The sequence below is a fragment of the Aspergillus candidus genome (genome assembly GCF_002847045.1).
Source record: "Aspergillus candidus strain CBS 102.13 unplaced genomic scaffold BDW47scaffold_6, whole genome shotgun sequence".
In the NCBI taxonomy this organism is placed as follows: domain Eukaryota; kingdom Fungi; phylum Ascomycota; class Eurotiomycetes; order Eurotiales; family Aspergillaceae; genus Aspergillus; species Aspergillus candidus.
The window spans coordinates 377,351-394,489 of record NW_020194011.1 but is presented as its reverse complement, the minus strand read 5'-3'; the positions used below and the strand labels follow the sequence as shown (position 1 = coordinate 394,489).

Genomic DNA, 17,139 nt, shown 5'->3' with positions numbered 1-17,139 from the left:
CTACTTGGCTGACTTTACAGATTACCTCGGTAGTCAGGCTCTAGAAAAAAGAATCGGATGACAATGATTGAAATCAGCCCAACCTAACGTAACGCCCCTTTGATGCCTTCCGGTAATCCAACGACCCAACCAGTCTGTAACCCATATCTCGTTATCGATTTGTAGAGACAGCCATAAGACAACGATAAAACCAACTAGTCCTTGGTGGACATCAGAGTGGAACCAGATGACAACCGAGTAGACCACGACCACCCCAATTCTGACGCGGCACCAGCTCTAATTGGAGTTCGCTGTTGCGGCTTGGGTCGGTGTCGGATTTGCGAGAGACGCTAACGATGAGAGGGCGCTGGAGGGAGTCAGTCAATGATTCGGCACAATGATGGTGGCCGGCATCCCAAGGACCATGAAAAGCTTACTCCTTCGTTTTGTTGCACAGCCTGGGCCACCTTCGTGAGACGCTCATGGTTCAACCAGTTCACACTTCCAAAGCTGCGAATCGTGTCTCCCGCCTTCAAGCCAGCTTGATCTGCAGGACTTGCAGCGACCACGCTATTCACCCGCGCAAACGGTGGCCCAGCCGACCCAGCGGCCGACCCAGCGGGGGTAGTATTGCCGCCCAAGTCGCTCCCAGACCCTGGTATCCCATTCGCCGTAGAGGCATCTTGCGCGCGACGGGTGTTGGCGAAATGATCCTGGATGGCCGAGTCGATAAACCGCATGACGTCTTTATGGTCGTTCCGGAGTCGAATGATTTGTACGCGCGTAGATCGAACTGTTTAGAATTAGCTTCGGTGTCAGGAAATAGCTAGTCACTGTCGTCCTACCCTGCGCGACATCGATATCATCCCGAGGATATCCATCGAACGTGGTCAGGGTCGAGTTCATGTTGACGCCATGCTAAAGAGGCATCCGTTAGCGTCTACCGTACAAATTCAGAGCCAAACATAACCCACAGAGTTGAGCACGCTACTAAGCGCAGAGAGTTCATCTTCGATGCGTTGCTTTTCCTGCATCAACTCGACGATGGTGAGCTTGGCGAGGTCGCGCGGAGGACCTCCGTCCGTCGAAGGACCGGAGGTCACAGTAGGAGCGTGTATGTTGTCGTCCATGAGGATGCCCATTTCAAGAAGAATCGGTCATGGTCGGAGAAGGGGGGATGGGTTCGGTCGCTGAGATTGTTGAAAGATAGAGAGCTCGTTATCGGGCGAGGTGGTGGGGACGGAGTTGTCAGGGAAAGAAATCTGGGGAGGAACTAGTTAAGGCACGTTCTTGGCACGCCCGGTCAACATTGTCTTGGGGATTTGATGTACTGTTCATCTACTTTCCGGTCTTTCTCATCTTAACTCGATTGTTGTGCTTGACATACTTTTGCTCAGATGTTGCATTATATGACGGTTGTTGACACGTTCTACCATCGGGTCATAGAATTCGGTAGGACATATAGTGAACAGGCAATGCCTTTCAAAGTGAAGTCGATCCTCGTGGAATCTATTCTAGTACTGCGTCCCTGAGGATAGATATGACATCGCGTAAAGCCCAAGATCACCACGATGGAGTCAGACACCATGCACAATGCCCCTGGAAACGTGGAGGTACATTTGTGGTCTAATGAACGCCTAAGGCCTGATTCCTGGTCGTGCCTTCCAGGACTCTTTCCTCTTTGATCTCTTCTGGACCAAACAACATGACCTACCTGGGCATTTCTCAATTTAAATGTTTTATCCATCAATTCATAAACTTGGCTTCAGAAATTCACCAGTCATTCCGATTCGATTCTTTCAATGTCCAGCATGTCTTCAAGTTCGTCCATCGTCATGGAGGACAAGGATACGAGTGTGGCGGATGATTTCCACTTGGAGAAATATGGCTCACTGGTGATTCCACTGGAATCAAATGAGGCACGGGAATCAACCGACCGAGTGGCGGGTTTCTTTCCCTTCAGGCGATGGGTGGATGGTCTTCGATCCAAGAAGCGCTATCGCTCTGACCAGCCCTCCCGCTACGTGGATGGATGGCCCGAGATTTTAGAAGACAGAAAACGCGACACAGATTTCGATCTCGCTTGCTATACCAGGCTTCCGGAACCACAGTGGGAGAGTTCATCGGGGACTTCATCGAATTTAGGGACAGTCCACACGGCTACGATGAGTGTTGCTAGCCAGAGTCTTTTGAGATCGCGAGCGACGACGCAGACCACGAGTAATCATAGCGCAGGATCAGAACAGCGTGGCTCTATCGACAGCTTAAGACCAGCTTTTAGGTTTTCTATCGACGAGGAGGCGCAAGTTCGTGCCATCAAGAGGCGTGAGGTCCTTCGAGAAATTGTCACGACTGAGGCAGACTACGTGTTTGGACTCAAGGCTCTTGCGGAGGAAAGGATACCATTTCTGATACAGTCTTACCGGCTTGACTGACGCGTGGATATAGGTTCTGTTCTTGTTTTCGGCTCGACCCGGGGTTTACCACAATGTACTCGACATTCGTGAAACACATGAGACCTTCCTCACGCAGATCCGCAGTGTGGCACCTCCGTCCAGCTTTGCTAACGGAACTGTTGACGTAGCCATGTCTAATCGAGTACATATGCACCGCGGCACAGTTGACCTGAGTCACCTCCGCATCAGAGCATTCCATAACAAGTCGTTGAGAACGCGAAAGTTCAAGACATCCATGGACCTACGCTTTAGGGCGCTTGCAGCGGAAGCCAGTGCAGCCCTAGCCGTCGCGAAGGAGATTGGAAAGTTGTCGCTCTCTCTAGCTGCCTACGAGGAGTTCTGTAACAATTACCAGCAGCTAGAGCAGGACATGTATCTCTTGCGGCGAACGGTTTCCAACTGGCCGATCTTTGACCAAGGTATAGAAGCCTTGTCAAAATGCGGTGCTTCCAATGAAATCCAGGGTCTAGAAAACAAGTCGATGACCATCAATGATCTCCTTATCAAGGTCAGCTTATGCTTCCTCGCCCAATTTCATGTTACGTGGTTTTTGTGAGACTAACAGAACTAGCCCATCCAGCGTCTTTGTAAATACCCGCTGCTGCTCCAAGAACTGCTCAGACATACCCACATCCAAGACAGCCCTTCTGCACATGATGGGATCAGGCAAGTTCTGGAGACCGTGCGCGCCCGAGTAGGGCGTATTAACGAGATCCCCGGAAATCCAGTCAACAAGGACCTTCTTCACAAGACACTCCTACTCCAAGCTATGTTGGAGTTCCCTGCTTCGGGAGTTGTATACAATGTTTATAAACAGCTTGGTGCAATGGTATTATGTGGCGTCCTCCATGTCACGTACCAATCGGCAGCGACTATCACTGGCAGCTTCATGGTCTGCGTCCTGTTCGGAAGCCACTTCTTTCTAGCCCAACCAAACGATAGCTATCGGAAGCTCCAACCCCTCCTCTGCTTGTACGTTTGCGACATCAAGATCGATGTAATGAGGAACCGCAAAGGTGGCTGTTCTTTTTCCGAGTTCTTCACGCTAGCACTAATGATGCATAGGACTCTGCTGCCACGGATGCTTATACTCTTGGAAGTTGGATTTCCAGTACCAAGGCAACAGATATGAACTTGTGCTGAGCGCCTCGTCCGCAACGGAAGCAATGCGATGGAACACCGAGATGCTCAAGGCTGCTTCAGGACTTGCCGAGGTATCCAAGTCCACTCTGTCAGAGCTACGTGACACTTCTTTACTGTCGATGGAGCTCAAGGCGTTGGATGGCGATCCCTCTTTGACGTCTCATTTGACACGCAGGCCTTCGATGAACTCACTGAATCCCTCTTGGTCCCAACCTAACATGCAACATATGATCATCAAGAAAACGCACAGTCCGAACCAGACGGAGGAGGCCAAACCGAACGATAGCGAGATCGAGCGGTTGAACGCGTGCAACGCGTGGCCAACGCTGACGTTAATCGCTAAGAGACAAGAACGGATCCGACTGGAGCGATATATCCGCTGTATCTATACGCGACACATCTTGCCATACCCCGGGATGGTTTCCGCGAAAGGTGACATCTTACGTGGAACGGAGTCCCTCATGCGGCGCCTCAGCTACCGTCCGGGACTGTATAGGCGTTCGAGCTCCGTGAATATCCCTCCACGGGATTCGGCTGCCGTTTACAATCGGGCACGCAAGGGAGCTACCGACGACATCTACTCCGCCACGAGTAGTGGAAGGCAAGATACATTCAAGTTCAAGGTGTCGCACGCGAAAGAAAGACACGTCGAGACGGCTGCAAAGGGCCCGGGAACTGTGAGGAGGACGAAGACGCTACGATGCAAAGGCGTTAGCGGAGCAGCCTCTACGTCCACCCTGCCTTCGCCCAAGAAAAACGGGGATAGCCCCGAGACCCCTGAATTGTCATTCAAAACCTCGATTCGCACGATGTTCAATTCTATATCCCGTAGAAGGTCAAAGAAGAATCCTCGCGTGGATGCAGGCAGTGGGGTATGGTGATGCAATCGCTTCGGAGATGAGCTGCACCATTACATCAGACCGGTGGGGGGGAGGGAAGTGGGCTGGAATTGTGCTGGTGGGATTGCTTGGCGACATGTAGTAATTCGGAATTTCCATTGACAATTCTCCCCACCGACGAGTCACAATAGGAAACCAATGATCATAGGTGACAGGAAAACATTCCCTCGGAGGGGCTGGGCGGATCCTGGTCGTTGGAAATATTTGGGACAATTGGAGCCCATTCTGTAACCGCTGAAATTATTTATGGGTCGATGTCAGAGCTCCAAGGAAGCCCGCGATGACGTCGACAGAGGAGGGGTTGGACCATGCCATGGAATAAGCTCTACATAAAGGCGTCCTTTGTCCAGCAACTCCAGAAAATATCTTCTTCATTCTCAACAAGCTACTATACTCTTAAATTTCTCTATACTTTCACCTCTTTTGTGTTATCCTCCAATTGAGCCTCAGGCCACATCTAGACAGCTACCTATATCAGTGACGTCATCACCTGTCTTCGCATCAACCTTGCTACAGCTCTCTTTTCCACCTCATCACTCTTCCAACCTTCAACTCCTCACTCACACATTTCCCATTTTCCCCTACACACACATCAAACAAACAACCATGGCTCGTGGCAGTGAATCCGTCTCCAAGGTCATCTACAAGGGTGCCACGGACGACTACATCGTCTTCGTCGACGACCAGGAGATCCTCAAGCAGTGGCGCAACGACAAGTCCATCCCGCTTGCTCAGGTCGTGAACGGATGGAAGATTTTCGTTACTCATAAGTATGTTCATCAGTCTTTCCCCTTTGGAGATTCCCGATTGGAGAGAAAAAGAAGTGGAAAGAAAGAAAGAAAGAAGCTAACAACACCCCAGGCAAGGAACGCAGGGTATCCTCGACGGAGCCAGCAACGGCAGCCTCGAGAGCGAGTTCGGGACGTCGAAGGAGGAAGACTGTGTTGCTCAGATCTTGCAGAAGGGAGATTATCAGACGACGGCTGTATGTTTCTCTTTCTCTCCCTATAAGATTTTAATAGGTGATGAGTACTGACTCTTTCTGTAGCAGGTGCATGGGCGACCGGGCGAGACCAACATGAGCAAAGGACCTCAGATCAACCACTAGGTCGACCTTGAATCTTTTGAGTGATTGATTCTTGCGTGCCCTTCCTCTCTGGCTATCGGTTCGACTTTTTCAAGTCTAGACGGCTGTGCTGTACCGCACCATCTATGACTGCCCGAGGATGATCGGGCCGGGCATGACTGACTGGCCCATCGAATCATGAATAGGTGTCTTTTTTTTATTTATTACGAGCGAATGGGTTTGGGATAACCCTTACGGATACGATACGAGTATGCGTTATGTTATGAATTGCTGGGGAGTTCGTGGTTGTGCTGAGAGGACAGCGGACTTGCTTAGCTGCATATGGATAAACAAATAATACTATATTAGCATGATGATTGCCTAGGTTTCTTGTGTATCTCTGGCTGGTGGTTATTGTAGATATTAGGTGTGATATGCTGGTCGTTAATTCTATATGGATAGGTCTTGATATTTTATACACTTGTGTAGACGAAAGAGAAAAAGAAAAGAGAGAGAAAGCTAACTCTTCAACCACCACGCTCCTCTCTCTTCCGCACAACCCACTCCCCCAACTCATCCCAGACAGCCTGCTTCTCCGCCCTACTCATCCCAGCCGCCAACCCACTAGTAGTAGTAGCAACGAAAACCCTCGCACCGCCCCACTTCTCCGAGCGCCCCATATTCTCCCCCTCATCCTGCCACCCATAGCGGAACTCCTCCTTGCGAATAGCCCTCCCGCGCCTCACCCTCCACACCGCCTCCCAGATACTCTTCCCAACAAGACAGACAACCTCCGGCCGCTGCGCCGCGACCTTCGCTTCCAGGACGGGCACGCCGGCGTTCATTTCCGCGCGGGTGAGCATCGCTGCGTCGCGCGTGGCGCGCTCTACGATGTTCGTGTTGCCGATGTTGTACAATGCGGGGAGCCGGTATGTGTCTGAGGGGGGGTGCCGGATGGACGTTATGCCTGAAGCGTGGAGAAGTTTCCAGAAGAGGTTGGACGGGTGCGCGTAGGCGAAGCCTGTTAGGCCGGTTTGGATGCCGGGGTTGACGCCGACGAGGAGGAGGGTTAGGTTTGGGGGGATGGTGTCGCGGAGGAGGGAGTTGCTGGTGCTGTTGATTTTGCTGTTTCTGGGGGTGGATGGGGTGGTGGGGGTTGTTGGTTGGCTGGGGGGTGTTGCTGTTGTTGGTGGTGTTGGTAAAGATGGTGATGGTGAGGCGAGAGGCGCGGATCGAGAGCGCGTCACCATGCGTGTGGTGGGAGAGGCTGGTGTTGGTGCCTTTGAGCGGCGTTTGCTGCGCTCTCGAGGGCGTGTTTCTCTACCGGTGGTGTCTCCGTCTTGGGTCTTGCGTTTGCGCGGGCCAGGGTCGATGGATGGTGTTGGCGCTGGGGTGGGGAGGTCGGACGATGCGGCTTTTGACAGAGGTAATTCTGCGTTGGTGACTAGTTTGGAGGTGTGGAAGTATTGGTTTAGTCGTCCGTTGAAGGTGGTCGTCTTGTTGACGGGGACGTCGTTATCGTCGTGTTGGAGGCCGTTCTCCATTGCGATTGGTGGTCCGGAGGACATTGCGCGGATTGACACGCCGGTAGTCTGGTTGAGCAGTGTTACTCGCGTGTAGAGAGCAGACGTTTGGTAGACCACCGATGGTGAGTTGGTAATACTCCAATCTAAGGTTGTAGAGATAATTCAAGAAAGATCCAGTGGAATTGGTTGCCTGCATGGCACGTGATCCGATACGAGGACTTGTGGTGGCAAAACGGTGCCTGTTTTTTTTCCCTCATTTTCGGATGAATATTATCCAATTATAGTGTTTACCAGGAGTCCAGTTGTGGAGCAGAGGTATGTGCAGCCCGCGCTTTGATAGCCGTTCTCGAGATATTGTTATGGACTACCTAATATAACCTCATGTACAAATCAAGATCACTCTTGCATCTGCTCATCTTCACTAAGTGCATCTTCTGGCATGGTAATCGGCATTCCCATTGCTGTTGACTTATGTGTCATCTTGGCCGCCATCTCGTCCAGTTCCTCTTCGATGTCAATGTGGATGCGAAGCTCTTTCTCAACCAACACATTGTACACATGCCGTAGCTCGTCAAAGCCCATACCCTCATCGCGCCCCGAGGCAGTCGGGTGGCGCTCGCGAACGACATCCGCGCGAAGGTGAGTGAACGCGAGCATGAGGAGCTCTTTCGACCATGGACAAGCGCGCATAGCGCGGTAGAATACGTCTTTGGCACGGGCGATGTTGCCGCGCCAAAGCTCGAAAAAAATGTAGAGTTTCCAGAGGGAAAGACTGGAGCGTGTGGTAGACATGATAGTGTTGGTTGAACCGGTGCTTTGTTCGCCGATGGCTTTCTCAAATGCTGCCCTGACGGAGTGGAGCGTGGACCCCGCGTATTCGGGACGGAGAAGCTCGGTGTATATGGAGAAGAGATGCGTCGTCACTGGAACTTGGGTCATCGTGAGGGTCTCTCCCGAGTGACGCTTGGTCTCGGTGATATCTCTGATGGTATCCCTCACGCGCTCTTCAATGCGGAATCGAGACTCGTTCCAGGTGAACAGGCAGAGGAACATCGTGTTGTGGGGGAACAACTGGATGCTATCCGCGAGAAGAGAGCGGATATGAGTAGGCTTGTACATGCTACTCGTACGAACGTGGTAGTATAGGAACCGTGCGCGGGCCTGGTGGAGTAACTCGGTCGTGAAGGATTGGAACAATCGATCCTGCTCCGGCAGTGTACTGACCCTGCTGATAGAGCCATCGTACGCTTCCAACGCCTTGACTAAATCTTGAGAATGGGTGAGATATAGAAGGACAGCGTAACAGTCTGACCAGGCGGCGAACGCATGGGATTTTCGGTTAGCCAGTATAATCTCCTGGGTTTCCGTCAGGTAGCTTTGTATTTTCAATAAACTGGTCGGACTGAACACCGGCTGATCAGATGGCCCAGGGAAGTCTTTCAGATCCACACTATTATGTGGCATGGAGATGAGGAGATGGGAGGCACGGGCTAGGTTTCGCTCTTCTAGCAACTCCCAGATCCACGTTCGCCAAAGGTAAACACTCTCTACGCTACTGCTCTCGGAGAACGTCCTGCTCATAGAAAGAGATGTTGCCCAGACATGGTCAGCAGCTGCCTGGTTGCCGGTCCGGCGCTCCATCAGTGCATACGCATTGTAAAGCCGCAGACTCGATGGCCTCCTCTTCAAAAGTGACTTTGCGTATCTCTTTGCCTCTTTGGGATTGCACGCAAACTCCAAGGCAACGACGTACTCTGCTAGCTGCTCATCTCCTGGACTGGCCTCGACCAATGACCGGAGCGATCTTCGAACCCAGTCGGGATCGATGTCGGATCGCGACTCCAAAGCAATTTGTCGCCACGCCTTGAGCGAGGAGAACCATTCTTCACCAGCAAACAATGTATCGCCACTGTGAATGAAGTTCTGATGATGGAAAGAGACCGGGGACACAGGAGACCGTTCAACGTCTGATCGGATGGTCGGGATCCAATTATCGAGCGTGGTGCCAGGACTGCTCATCAGATCATTTCGTAAGAAGCTGTCTCCGGACCATTTGCTAGTCGTCTCCAGATTGTTCGACGACATGAGTGGAGGAAGATGGCAGAAACGCAAGAAGCCATCTATCAGCTCTTGCGTGGAATGCATGTCCCAAACCAAGGGTACAATCTCTTCGAGATCAGATGCAATGATGACGCGATAAGGGTCATCTAGGTCTGATTCGTCCAAACTGCGCGCCGGTAGTCGCGCTTCAACGATTCGCTCTCTTTCACACACAACCCATGACGCGAATGTCGCTCTCAGGTCGAGCTGGAATTGTGGCGTGAAGATCTTGGGGCTTGGGGCAGTATTGGATCCACTTCTCCAGCCCTTCGCACCAACATCGCCGAATCTCGCAGTTTCTGATTCCCAGAACTCCAAAAAAGCTGACATGAGCTTTTCTTCATCATGAACGTCCAAAGAGTCAGGTCTGTAGAAGGCGAGTTCAAAGACGGACTGCCAGAGGCCGATCGCATGTTCGGTGAATCCCGATTCGCGGATGAACGACGTTAGGCGCAGGAATAGATAAACTTGGATCTGGCTTTTTTGAGGGTGATCTGGAGCAGACCTGTTCAACCTAAGACACTCAACGAAAGTGGAAAGACACCCCTCATACGTGAAATCCAAAAATTGCGTCTGACGGAAATCAAGGTATTTGACCCAGAGGGAGATGAACTGAGAATTTGCTTTCAAGATAGCTTGCCACTGCGAAGCAAGTTTCTTGGTATCCCAAAGCTGTGCACCTTCTTCGAGCCGACCAAGAAGAAGACGATCTCGGGAAGGCACTGCCCCTACTCGTTTCAACGCTTTGTCGTACAACGATAATTTGATGTCTGCCAGGCTCTTCCTTTCCGCATATGTTAGCGTGCTGGACTCCCTTTCAGCACCTTTGAGAAGTGACTCCTGGTAATCGATGAGGTGAAGCCAGCAACCGATATCGTTAGGGGTCTGCTCGACATTTTGGGATAATTCAACGTTCCGTTGTTTGATTTCCTCGTCCGGGTCATATCGACCGCCTTCGTCGCCGCTATCCGACACGGCTTCTAGATCGCTGGGGATATCCTCATCGGGCTTCGCCTTGCCAAGTATCGAACGGTATGCGTGCTTTTCATCATCAGAATCTGAGTCACCGAGGACCTTTCTGCGTTTTCGGCTTCTACGATCATCCAGAGGTAGATAATCCTTCGAAGCATCGGCGGCTGATTCGAGCAGTGAGGTAGGCCGCACGCGAAGTAGTCTGGACCGTTCCTTGCTCATCCCAGATAGGATACTCTTTGTTCCTGTCCGCGACGCGTCCGGACGCCAAGTGTTCGGGCTGACGACTATAGCATCCCCTTCCACTGTCTCGCGGTCGATCTTGTAATTGGGGGGCAGGCCCAGCACGCTGCCTTGGCCTACCCGATGGTAACGAGGAACACTGTACCGATGTATCGTGCCATAGACGATGTTGTAGCGGTCCCCTTTGCGATCGATAAAATATAAATCAGATGCATCGTTCGCTGACTGTTTCACGGTGCTGGCTGGTGTAGTTCGATGCTCTGTCGGGAGCTCCCGCGCTCGCGGCTCGACATCTTCTCGAGAGGAACGGCCTTCCCTGCGCTCCCTCCGACGCTCGCGAGACCGAGAGCGTTCGCGATGACTCCTGTGTCTGGAATGGCGCTTTTCGTGGTGCCTCGACTTTTCGCGTCTTTCGCTGTCGCGGGTACGCCGCTCGGAAGGCCGATCGGGTGCGGGTGGAGGGGCTGGGGGAGGCTTGAAGCTCGAGAATTTGGGGATGGGCTTCCTCTCCTGAGACATTGTAGAGCAAGTTAGTGCGACAAGCTAGACCGCGCCCAAAAATCACGGTCACTCACCTGGGAGCGCGATGAATCCATTACTCCAACGACGTCAATAACAGCCAGTCAGGTGAGGCATTGGACCACAGATCCCAAGATAGAAGGCGGTGGGGAGCGACAGGAAAAACCTCCGCTCTCACATTGCGCACTCTTATTGGCGGGGGAAAAAGGCGGCAGAAAAAAAAAGTTGCCCCGTTTAATCAGTAGATTTGGTGGAATCATTTTCAAACCCTCACCGGAGCTACGCCGTCAGATCCAAACCACAGATCTCCCCGTCGAGATTGAAGAAGAAGTCTGCCGAGGGATGGATGTGTTGACTGTGTCACGATAAAGAATAAATACCGGTTGCACAATGGCTTCGTCCCTCGCCGCGCAGCTGTCGCAAGTCGCGGCAAACTCTACGAATCAGTTGAACCTCAAGGCTCAGAGGCTAGCGCATTCGAAATCCTTGATATTTGACTCGAAAGTTGCTGGCTCGCAGGACTTTGAAACGGTCTACCAGATCTGTTATGAAGGGTTTACCGAAATATGTCAGCTGGACCCTCGGTTCGCGCCGTTCGAGCGCACGATTTTCAGCGAACAGAGCAAGGCCGAGGACCGGACGGAAATGAACGCTGCCCAGAATAAAGAGCTTGACTCGGTTCTGGAGGCATTTTTGACGCTGGTCGGGGGAAGGCTTTTGTTGAGTCCTGCGGTCAAAGCCGTGGAGTGGCTTGTCAGACGCTTCAGGTGCGGCGATAATATAATACTCCATGGAACTCGACGTTCGTTGGCTAACTTGTGTACAGGATCCATGAATATAACACGGCATTCACCGTCCTCACTTTCCTACCTTACCACACTACACCCTTGTTCTTAAATTTGCTATCGATTCTACCGGAGGACTTGACGCCCACCTTCAAGATCTTGTATCCGTATAAAAGCGGCGCCGTCAACCCCCCTCGCCATCCCCTCGTGCACAGCGCGACGACAAACAAGCCGTTCTTTACCGCCCTGAACAGTTATGTTCTCCAGGCTGGCCGACAAGATGCCGGTCATCACGCGCTTCTGACGTTCTGGGCCGGGATCGCCACGGAGGCTGTTGCGGGGATGTTGGACGCAGGACGTGCGGGTCGGAGGGCAGAGGAGAAGGAGAAGCATGACGACGTCATCCTACAGGTGCTTCCTGTCATCAGTGATGGATTGGCTATGAAGGGAGTCTCGGAGCTCGTGATTGGCTGTTATATGCTTTGCGTCGTTCTCGCCCAGAAAGCCGCCCTCCAGGACAACGTGCTCGATAGCTTAATGGAGGCCATCGCGGGTTCTTGGACGGACGAAACTCTCAACTCGGGCCTCATTTGTCTTTCGGTGTTAGCGCAGCGGAAGCCCGACACGAACCTTCCTAAGCGGGCTTTCCGGGCAATCCTTCGACTGGAGAACCCTATTCAAAAGCTTGCCGAGATCTCAGGCCAGTACAAGACATCTAATCTTCTTCTGGGTCTGGTGTCTGGGTGCGTTGGAGACCTTCACAAGCAGAAGGACACCACACGTCTTGATATGCTTTCGCTTATGTTCGAGACTCAGCTTTTGGGAGAGGCCGATGTGGGCCCGGCTATGGCCCTGGTCCTCCATGCGGTCACTACTGCTAACAAGGACGGCGGAATACCTCTGCAATTCCAGACGCACCTTGCCGAGCTGGTCCAGGACTTCAGCCGATCCGAAACCCTTGGTCCCATCTTTCAGAAAACCATTGAAGAGCGCTCTATCGATATTACAAGCCTGGAGCATAGCCTGCAGACTGTGATTGAGGCCGTGCCCACAACCCAAGCCGTGAAGGATGTCGAGATGGACGACGCAGACAAGGAAGAGGAGCAGGAAGATCTCACGCCATTTTTGGTCTCGTTGCAAAAGGAGGGCCTGTTCAAGGACTCTTTCCTCGGCGTTCAGTCCAGTCCTGTATTTGATCGTCTTGTTCAAACCTTCGCGCTTGCTGCCGGTTCGCAAGAGAATCTGGATTCCTTCACCGGCTTGCCGATCCTTGGAAAGACGAATGCTACCAAGTCTCCGCAATATTTGTCGTTCTTTACCAGGGTCTTTTCTGGCCCCTTTCCCACCGGAATCCGGGCCAGTGCTCTCAGCGTCGTCTCCACTGCCCTTTCCACTTCTACCGCCGTCGACTATCAGGGTCTCCTCCCTTTTCTGTTGGTTGCCTTGACGGACTCTTCGGAGAGAATCCGTCGCGAAGCGACAGGTGCCCTGCTCGCTGTGGGGGAGCTGTACGCAAAGATCAAAGGTGACGGAAAGGATGACATCTGGGCCCGGGATTCGCTCTACGGTCAAGGAAAATCTACCAAAGGCGTCCAGTGGCTTTCGAACCGCGACGCACAGAAACTTTTTGAGCGCGCTTTGATTCCTGGACTGGAAGAGTATGTCCTTGATGCGGCCCACATCGGGCAAGTTTTGGAGGCTACGCTCCGCGGTACTACCGCTGATTCTGGAGCGTCTGAGCTCAAAAAACCTTTGCGGTTGAGTGTTTTCAACTTCCTCTGTTCCCACATCGTGCATATGCCGCTGTTCGCACCCAAATTGGCGTTGCTGAAGCTTGTTAACCGCATTGACAAGGCCGGCGGTACCACCCGTACAAAGGAACTCGAGCCTCTGTTGAAGGTGTGGAAGGAGATGAGCGAACAGCAGGTCCAGGAGGTATGTGACAAAGAACGCGTACCCGTGTCGGAAATGGAGAACCAAATTGTTTCGACCGTTACGCCCAAGGAGAAGGATGCGATTGCCATCCTCTTGTCCACTGTCAGCCCGTACTCCGATTCGCTGCGTCCTTCGTTTGCCAGTGCCGTCTTCGACCGCATGAGGGGCATCTGGACCAACGTTGCAGAGGATCGACGGGTCGTGTCTGCAGAGAAGCTCTTCGATATCTCGATTGGCACCGATTCGCCGCTTGCCAGTGGATGCAGGGATGTTCTTAGAGCCGTTGAGCTTCCTGGCGCTGTGCTTCTGCACTTCCTCCTGAAGATCCCCGCTTCTGTTACGGATATTGAGGGTCTGGGTCCAGCGCCCAAGAGAAGACGCACCAGTCAGAACAACATGGTGGCAATGACCGTCAAGGACGAGGCCAAGCTCAGCCAGCTCATGGAGCAGATGACGTTCATTCTGGAACTGGTGGACGGCTCTTCCCCCGAGACTCACCCGGAATTGGCCGATGGCTTGTTCCAAGTTCTGGCCGCCCTCCATCACTTCAAGGCGCAGGTCCAGTCGGGCATGAGCTACCTGCTCAGCTTGGCCCTGGGCAGCCTCTTGGCCATCGTCAATAGATCCAAGGCCACTGCAAAGGCGCAGTTTGACACCTCGGTCATTCGTGCGGACTTGGTTGTGGATTGTGTGCGCACCACAGAGAGCCCTCAGGTGCAAAATGCAGCTCTACTCCTTGTGGCTGGTCTGTCTGTCATTGCGCCCGAGTTGGTACTCCACAGCGTCATGCCAATCTTCACGTTCATGGGATCGAGTGTTCTGAGGAAGGATGACGAGTACTCGGTTTCTGTGATCGACCAGACCATTGACCAAGTTGTTCCCGCGCTCATTCAGTCCTTGCGTAACCAGAAACGGGACATCGTCTCTGGAACGTCGGAATTGCTGCTTAGCTTTACGGCTGCATTCGAGCATATTCCATCCCACCGCCGTCTGCGACTCTTCCATGCGCTCATCACCAAGCTTGGAACCCAAGATTTCCTGTTCGCGGTTCTGGCCATGCTCGCCAACAGATACTCTATGGACAAGGATGTTCTAATCTTGATGTCCGGCTTGGCCTCCGACGCCAGCGCCTCGGTTGAACTGAGCACCTACAGCAAGTATCTCGGACTGGTCAGCGACTCCCTCAAGCCTAAGCCGGGTATCTCCAACGTGCTTCTCGGAATTGGCAGCGATGACGGCCGTGAGCCCCAGAAGGTTGCCGTCGACCTGCTCCGCGCGCTGGCTTATCTCCTCAGACACTCTTCCCTGAAGTCGAAGATGAACAAGGCATTCGCTGCAGAGGGTGACGCCACCACCCAAATCCGGACCCTGTTCTCCCAGATCTTGGAGCAAATTCTGTCCATCGGAGACGTCACCCAAGGCAACATGAAGTCTGTCAGCCAGGCAAGCGGTGAGGTCCTCAGCGCGCTATTTGGAACCTTGTCGGCTGTGGACTTCCTCGACACTATTGAAGTGCTGCTCCAACGACCCAGTGATGAGCTCCGCCGGAAGGTATTCCGACTGCTTGAAGGCCGTCTCCGCCAGAACCCCGAGCGCGACGGCGCATCGCAGGTCAGGATGCTGGATTTCTTGCCCACCCTGGTCAGTGTCGTCGAGTCGTCGCCTGACATTCTCCTCAAGCACGCGGCGGTGGCTTGTATCGACCGGATCGCCGAACAGTACGGCAAGAAGGACCCGTCCAAGGTCATCCGGGCCGCCCAGGTTATCGCCAGCGATTCCTGCATTGGCCAAGAGGACGACCGGATCCGCGTTATGGGTGTGCTGTGTCTGGCTTCTATGGCCGAGGTCCTGGGACAGTCCATGATCCCGGCGCTTCCCGAGGCGCTCCGTCGCTCGTTGGCATTGTTGGAGCTTAGCCTGGAGGAGGACAAGGCGAACTCCCGACTGCACGACGCCGTTTACTCGTGGTTCTCGGCGCTGTTTGTCCATCTCCCGTACATGGTTTCTTCGGGATACCTGGATAAGCTGCTCATCCTGTCCTTCAAGTCTGCCAACTCCGAAGGAAACGAGGACGAGAGCCGACAAGAGGCTCTGCAGCTGATGGCCCGGAAGGCAGATCTGGCCGCCACTCTGGGCGCAGTGGACCGCAACTGGCAACACGCCGTGGCCGCGGGCCCCACCGCCACGAAGGAGACTCTGGAGATTGTCAGCCTGGCGATCGAGAAGCATCCCAAGTCCGCGACCGCGCAGAACCTGACGGCTCTGACGAACTTGCTCTTCAAGGTGTTTGATCTGCGCCGAGAGCAGGTATCGCTGGGAGCGAAGGCGACGTTGGATACCTCTGATCTGGATGAGGTCGAGGAGACGCTCAACGAGGTCATGATCAAGATGATCTACAAGTTGAACGACACCGCCTTCCGCCCCATCTTCACCAAGCTCCTGGAGTGGGCCACCACTGGTCTCACGAAGAAGGAAACCCAGGGTAACCTGTCTCGACTGACGACGTTCTACAAGTTCTTGCAGACGTTCTTCGGCACCCTCCAGGTATGCGCCCCATTCGTTAAACCCCATGACCTTATTCGATAAGAATATCTAACAGTTCTATTCTAGTCCATCGTCACTGGCTACGCAAGCTATATCATCGAGAGCGTCGTCGCAGTCCTCCACAAAGCGAACCCCAGCGACCCCAACAGCAAACCCCTTTGGCTCGCCACAATGCGCATGCTGCAGAAGGCATTCGAGCACGACCAAGATGGTACGTTACATTACCCCCTCCAACCCACAAGGTACAACAGCTAACACAAACATCAGAATTCTGGCAATCCCCGTCTCACCTGAGCGCGATCTCGCAACCACTCATCTCCCAGCTCGGCCAAGCCAAGACCTCCGCCACCGCAGCGCTAGTCATCGCCGAGACCGTCCCGGCCATCACGGAGCTCGCCGTGGCAGCCGACTCAACCGACAACCACAAGGAGCTGAACACCATCCTGATGCAGTACCTGCGGCCGTCAGCCGGACCCACGGGCAAGGCGGCAGGCGGCGAGAACCCTTACACGCGACTTGCAGCCCTCAAGGCGGAACAGTCGCTCACGGAGCAGCTGGGCGAGGAGTGGCTTGCTCTGTTGCCTGAAATGCTGCCTTATATTAGCGAGCTGATGGAGGATGAAGATGAGAGCGTGGAGCGCGAGGTGCGCAGATGGGTGAAGATGATTGAGGATGTGTTGGGCGAGCGGTTGGATGATATGTTGACGTGATTGTGATTGTGATTCTTTTCCTTTCTTTTCTATTTATTGAAGATTACGCACTTGGGATGGCGTTTGTTTGTCTGTATAAAAGTCGATAATAGATGTATACACATTATTGCATTTACTATTTGTGAACAAGTGTTGGAATTAGATCGGGGGCGTTGGGTAGAGATATGTACGGTAGTTACTATACACAAGTTGAAGGAATGACACCGGACCGGCCTGGGAGGAGGAAGAGAAGGACTAAGAAAAAGAACGTCAAGAAAGAAGG

At 53.1% G+C, this 17,139-nt stretch overlaps 6 protein-coding genes across 6 annotated transcripts; 3 read left to right on the top strand and 3 right to left on the bottom strand.

Moving 5' to 3' along the window:
• Positions 1-62: 62 nt before the first annotated feature.
• BDW47DRAFT_100401 (putative 26S proteasome non-ATPase regulatory subunit Nas2) lies at positions 63-1,210 on the bottom strand. Its single transcript, XM_024811421.1, has 4 exons — positions 954-1,210; positions 825-897; positions 417-772; positions 63-346 (listed from the first exon to the last, which is right to left on the bottom strand). Exons 1-4 carry the CDS (start codon positions 1,119-1,121, stop codon positions 212-214), a joined length of 732 nt encoding a protein of 243 aa, XP_024675053.1. The 5' UTR covers positions 1,122-1,210; the 3' UTR covers positions 63-211.
• A 580-nt stretch (positions 1,211-1,790) lies between these two features.
• BDW47DRAFT_123101 (putative Rho guanyl nucleotide exchange factor) lies at positions 1,791-4,459 on the top strand (the record flags this gene model as incomplete). Its single annotated transcript, XM_024815992.1, has 4 exons — positions 1,791-2,345; positions 2,428-2,943; positions 3,007-3,451; positions 3,501-4,459. 4 exons carry the CDS (start codon positions 1,791-1,793, stop codon positions 4,457-4,459), a joined length of 2,475 nt encoding a protein of 824 aa, XP_024675052.1.
• A 277-nt stretch (positions 4,460-4,736) lies between these two features.
• On the top strand, positions 4,737-5,920 carry BDW47DRAFT_100396 (SBDS family protein). The gene is made up of 3 exons (XM_024811420.1): positions 4,737-5,247; positions 5,339-5,462; positions 5,526-5,920. Exons 1-3 carry the CDS (start codon positions 5,084-5,086, stop codon positions 5,583-5,585), a joined length of 348 nt encoding a protein of 115 aa, XP_024675051.1. The 5' UTR covers positions 4,737-5,083; the 3' UTR covers positions 5,586-5,920.
• A 50-nt stretch (positions 5,921-5,970) lies between these two features.
• BDW47DRAFT_100395 (DNA glycosylase) lies at positions 5,971-7,207 on the bottom strand. The gene has a single exon (XM_024811419.1). The coding sequence runs from the start codon at positions 7,109-7,111 to the stop codon at positions 6,071-6,073; it is 1,041 nt and encodes a 346-aa protein (XP_024675050.1). The 5' UTR covers positions 7,112-7,207; the 3' UTR covers positions 5,971-6,070.
• On the bottom strand, positions 7,156-10,955 carry BDW47DRAFT_100394 (uncharacterized protein). The gene has a single exon (XM_024811418.1). The coding sequence runs from the start codon at positions 10,901-10,903 to the stop codon at positions 7,466-7,468; it is 3,438 nt and encodes a 1,145-aa protein (XP_024675049.1). The 5' UTR covers positions 10,904-10,955; the 3' UTR covers positions 7,156-7,465.
• Positions 10,956-11,184: 229 nt separating this feature from the next.
• utp10 (snoRNA-binding rRNA-processing protein UTP10) lies at positions 11,185-16,976 on the top strand. The gene is made up of 4 exons (XM_024819743.1): positions 11,185-11,670; positions 11,730-16,167; positions 16,234-16,378; positions 16,435-16,976. The coding sequence occupies exons 1-4, from the start codon at positions 11,294-11,296 to the stop codon at positions 16,875-16,877; spliced, it is 5,403 nt and encodes a 1,800-aa protein (XP_024675048.1). The 5' UTR covers positions 11,185-11,293; the 3' UTR covers positions 16,878-16,976.
• Positions 16,977-17,139: the final 163 nt, after the last annotated feature.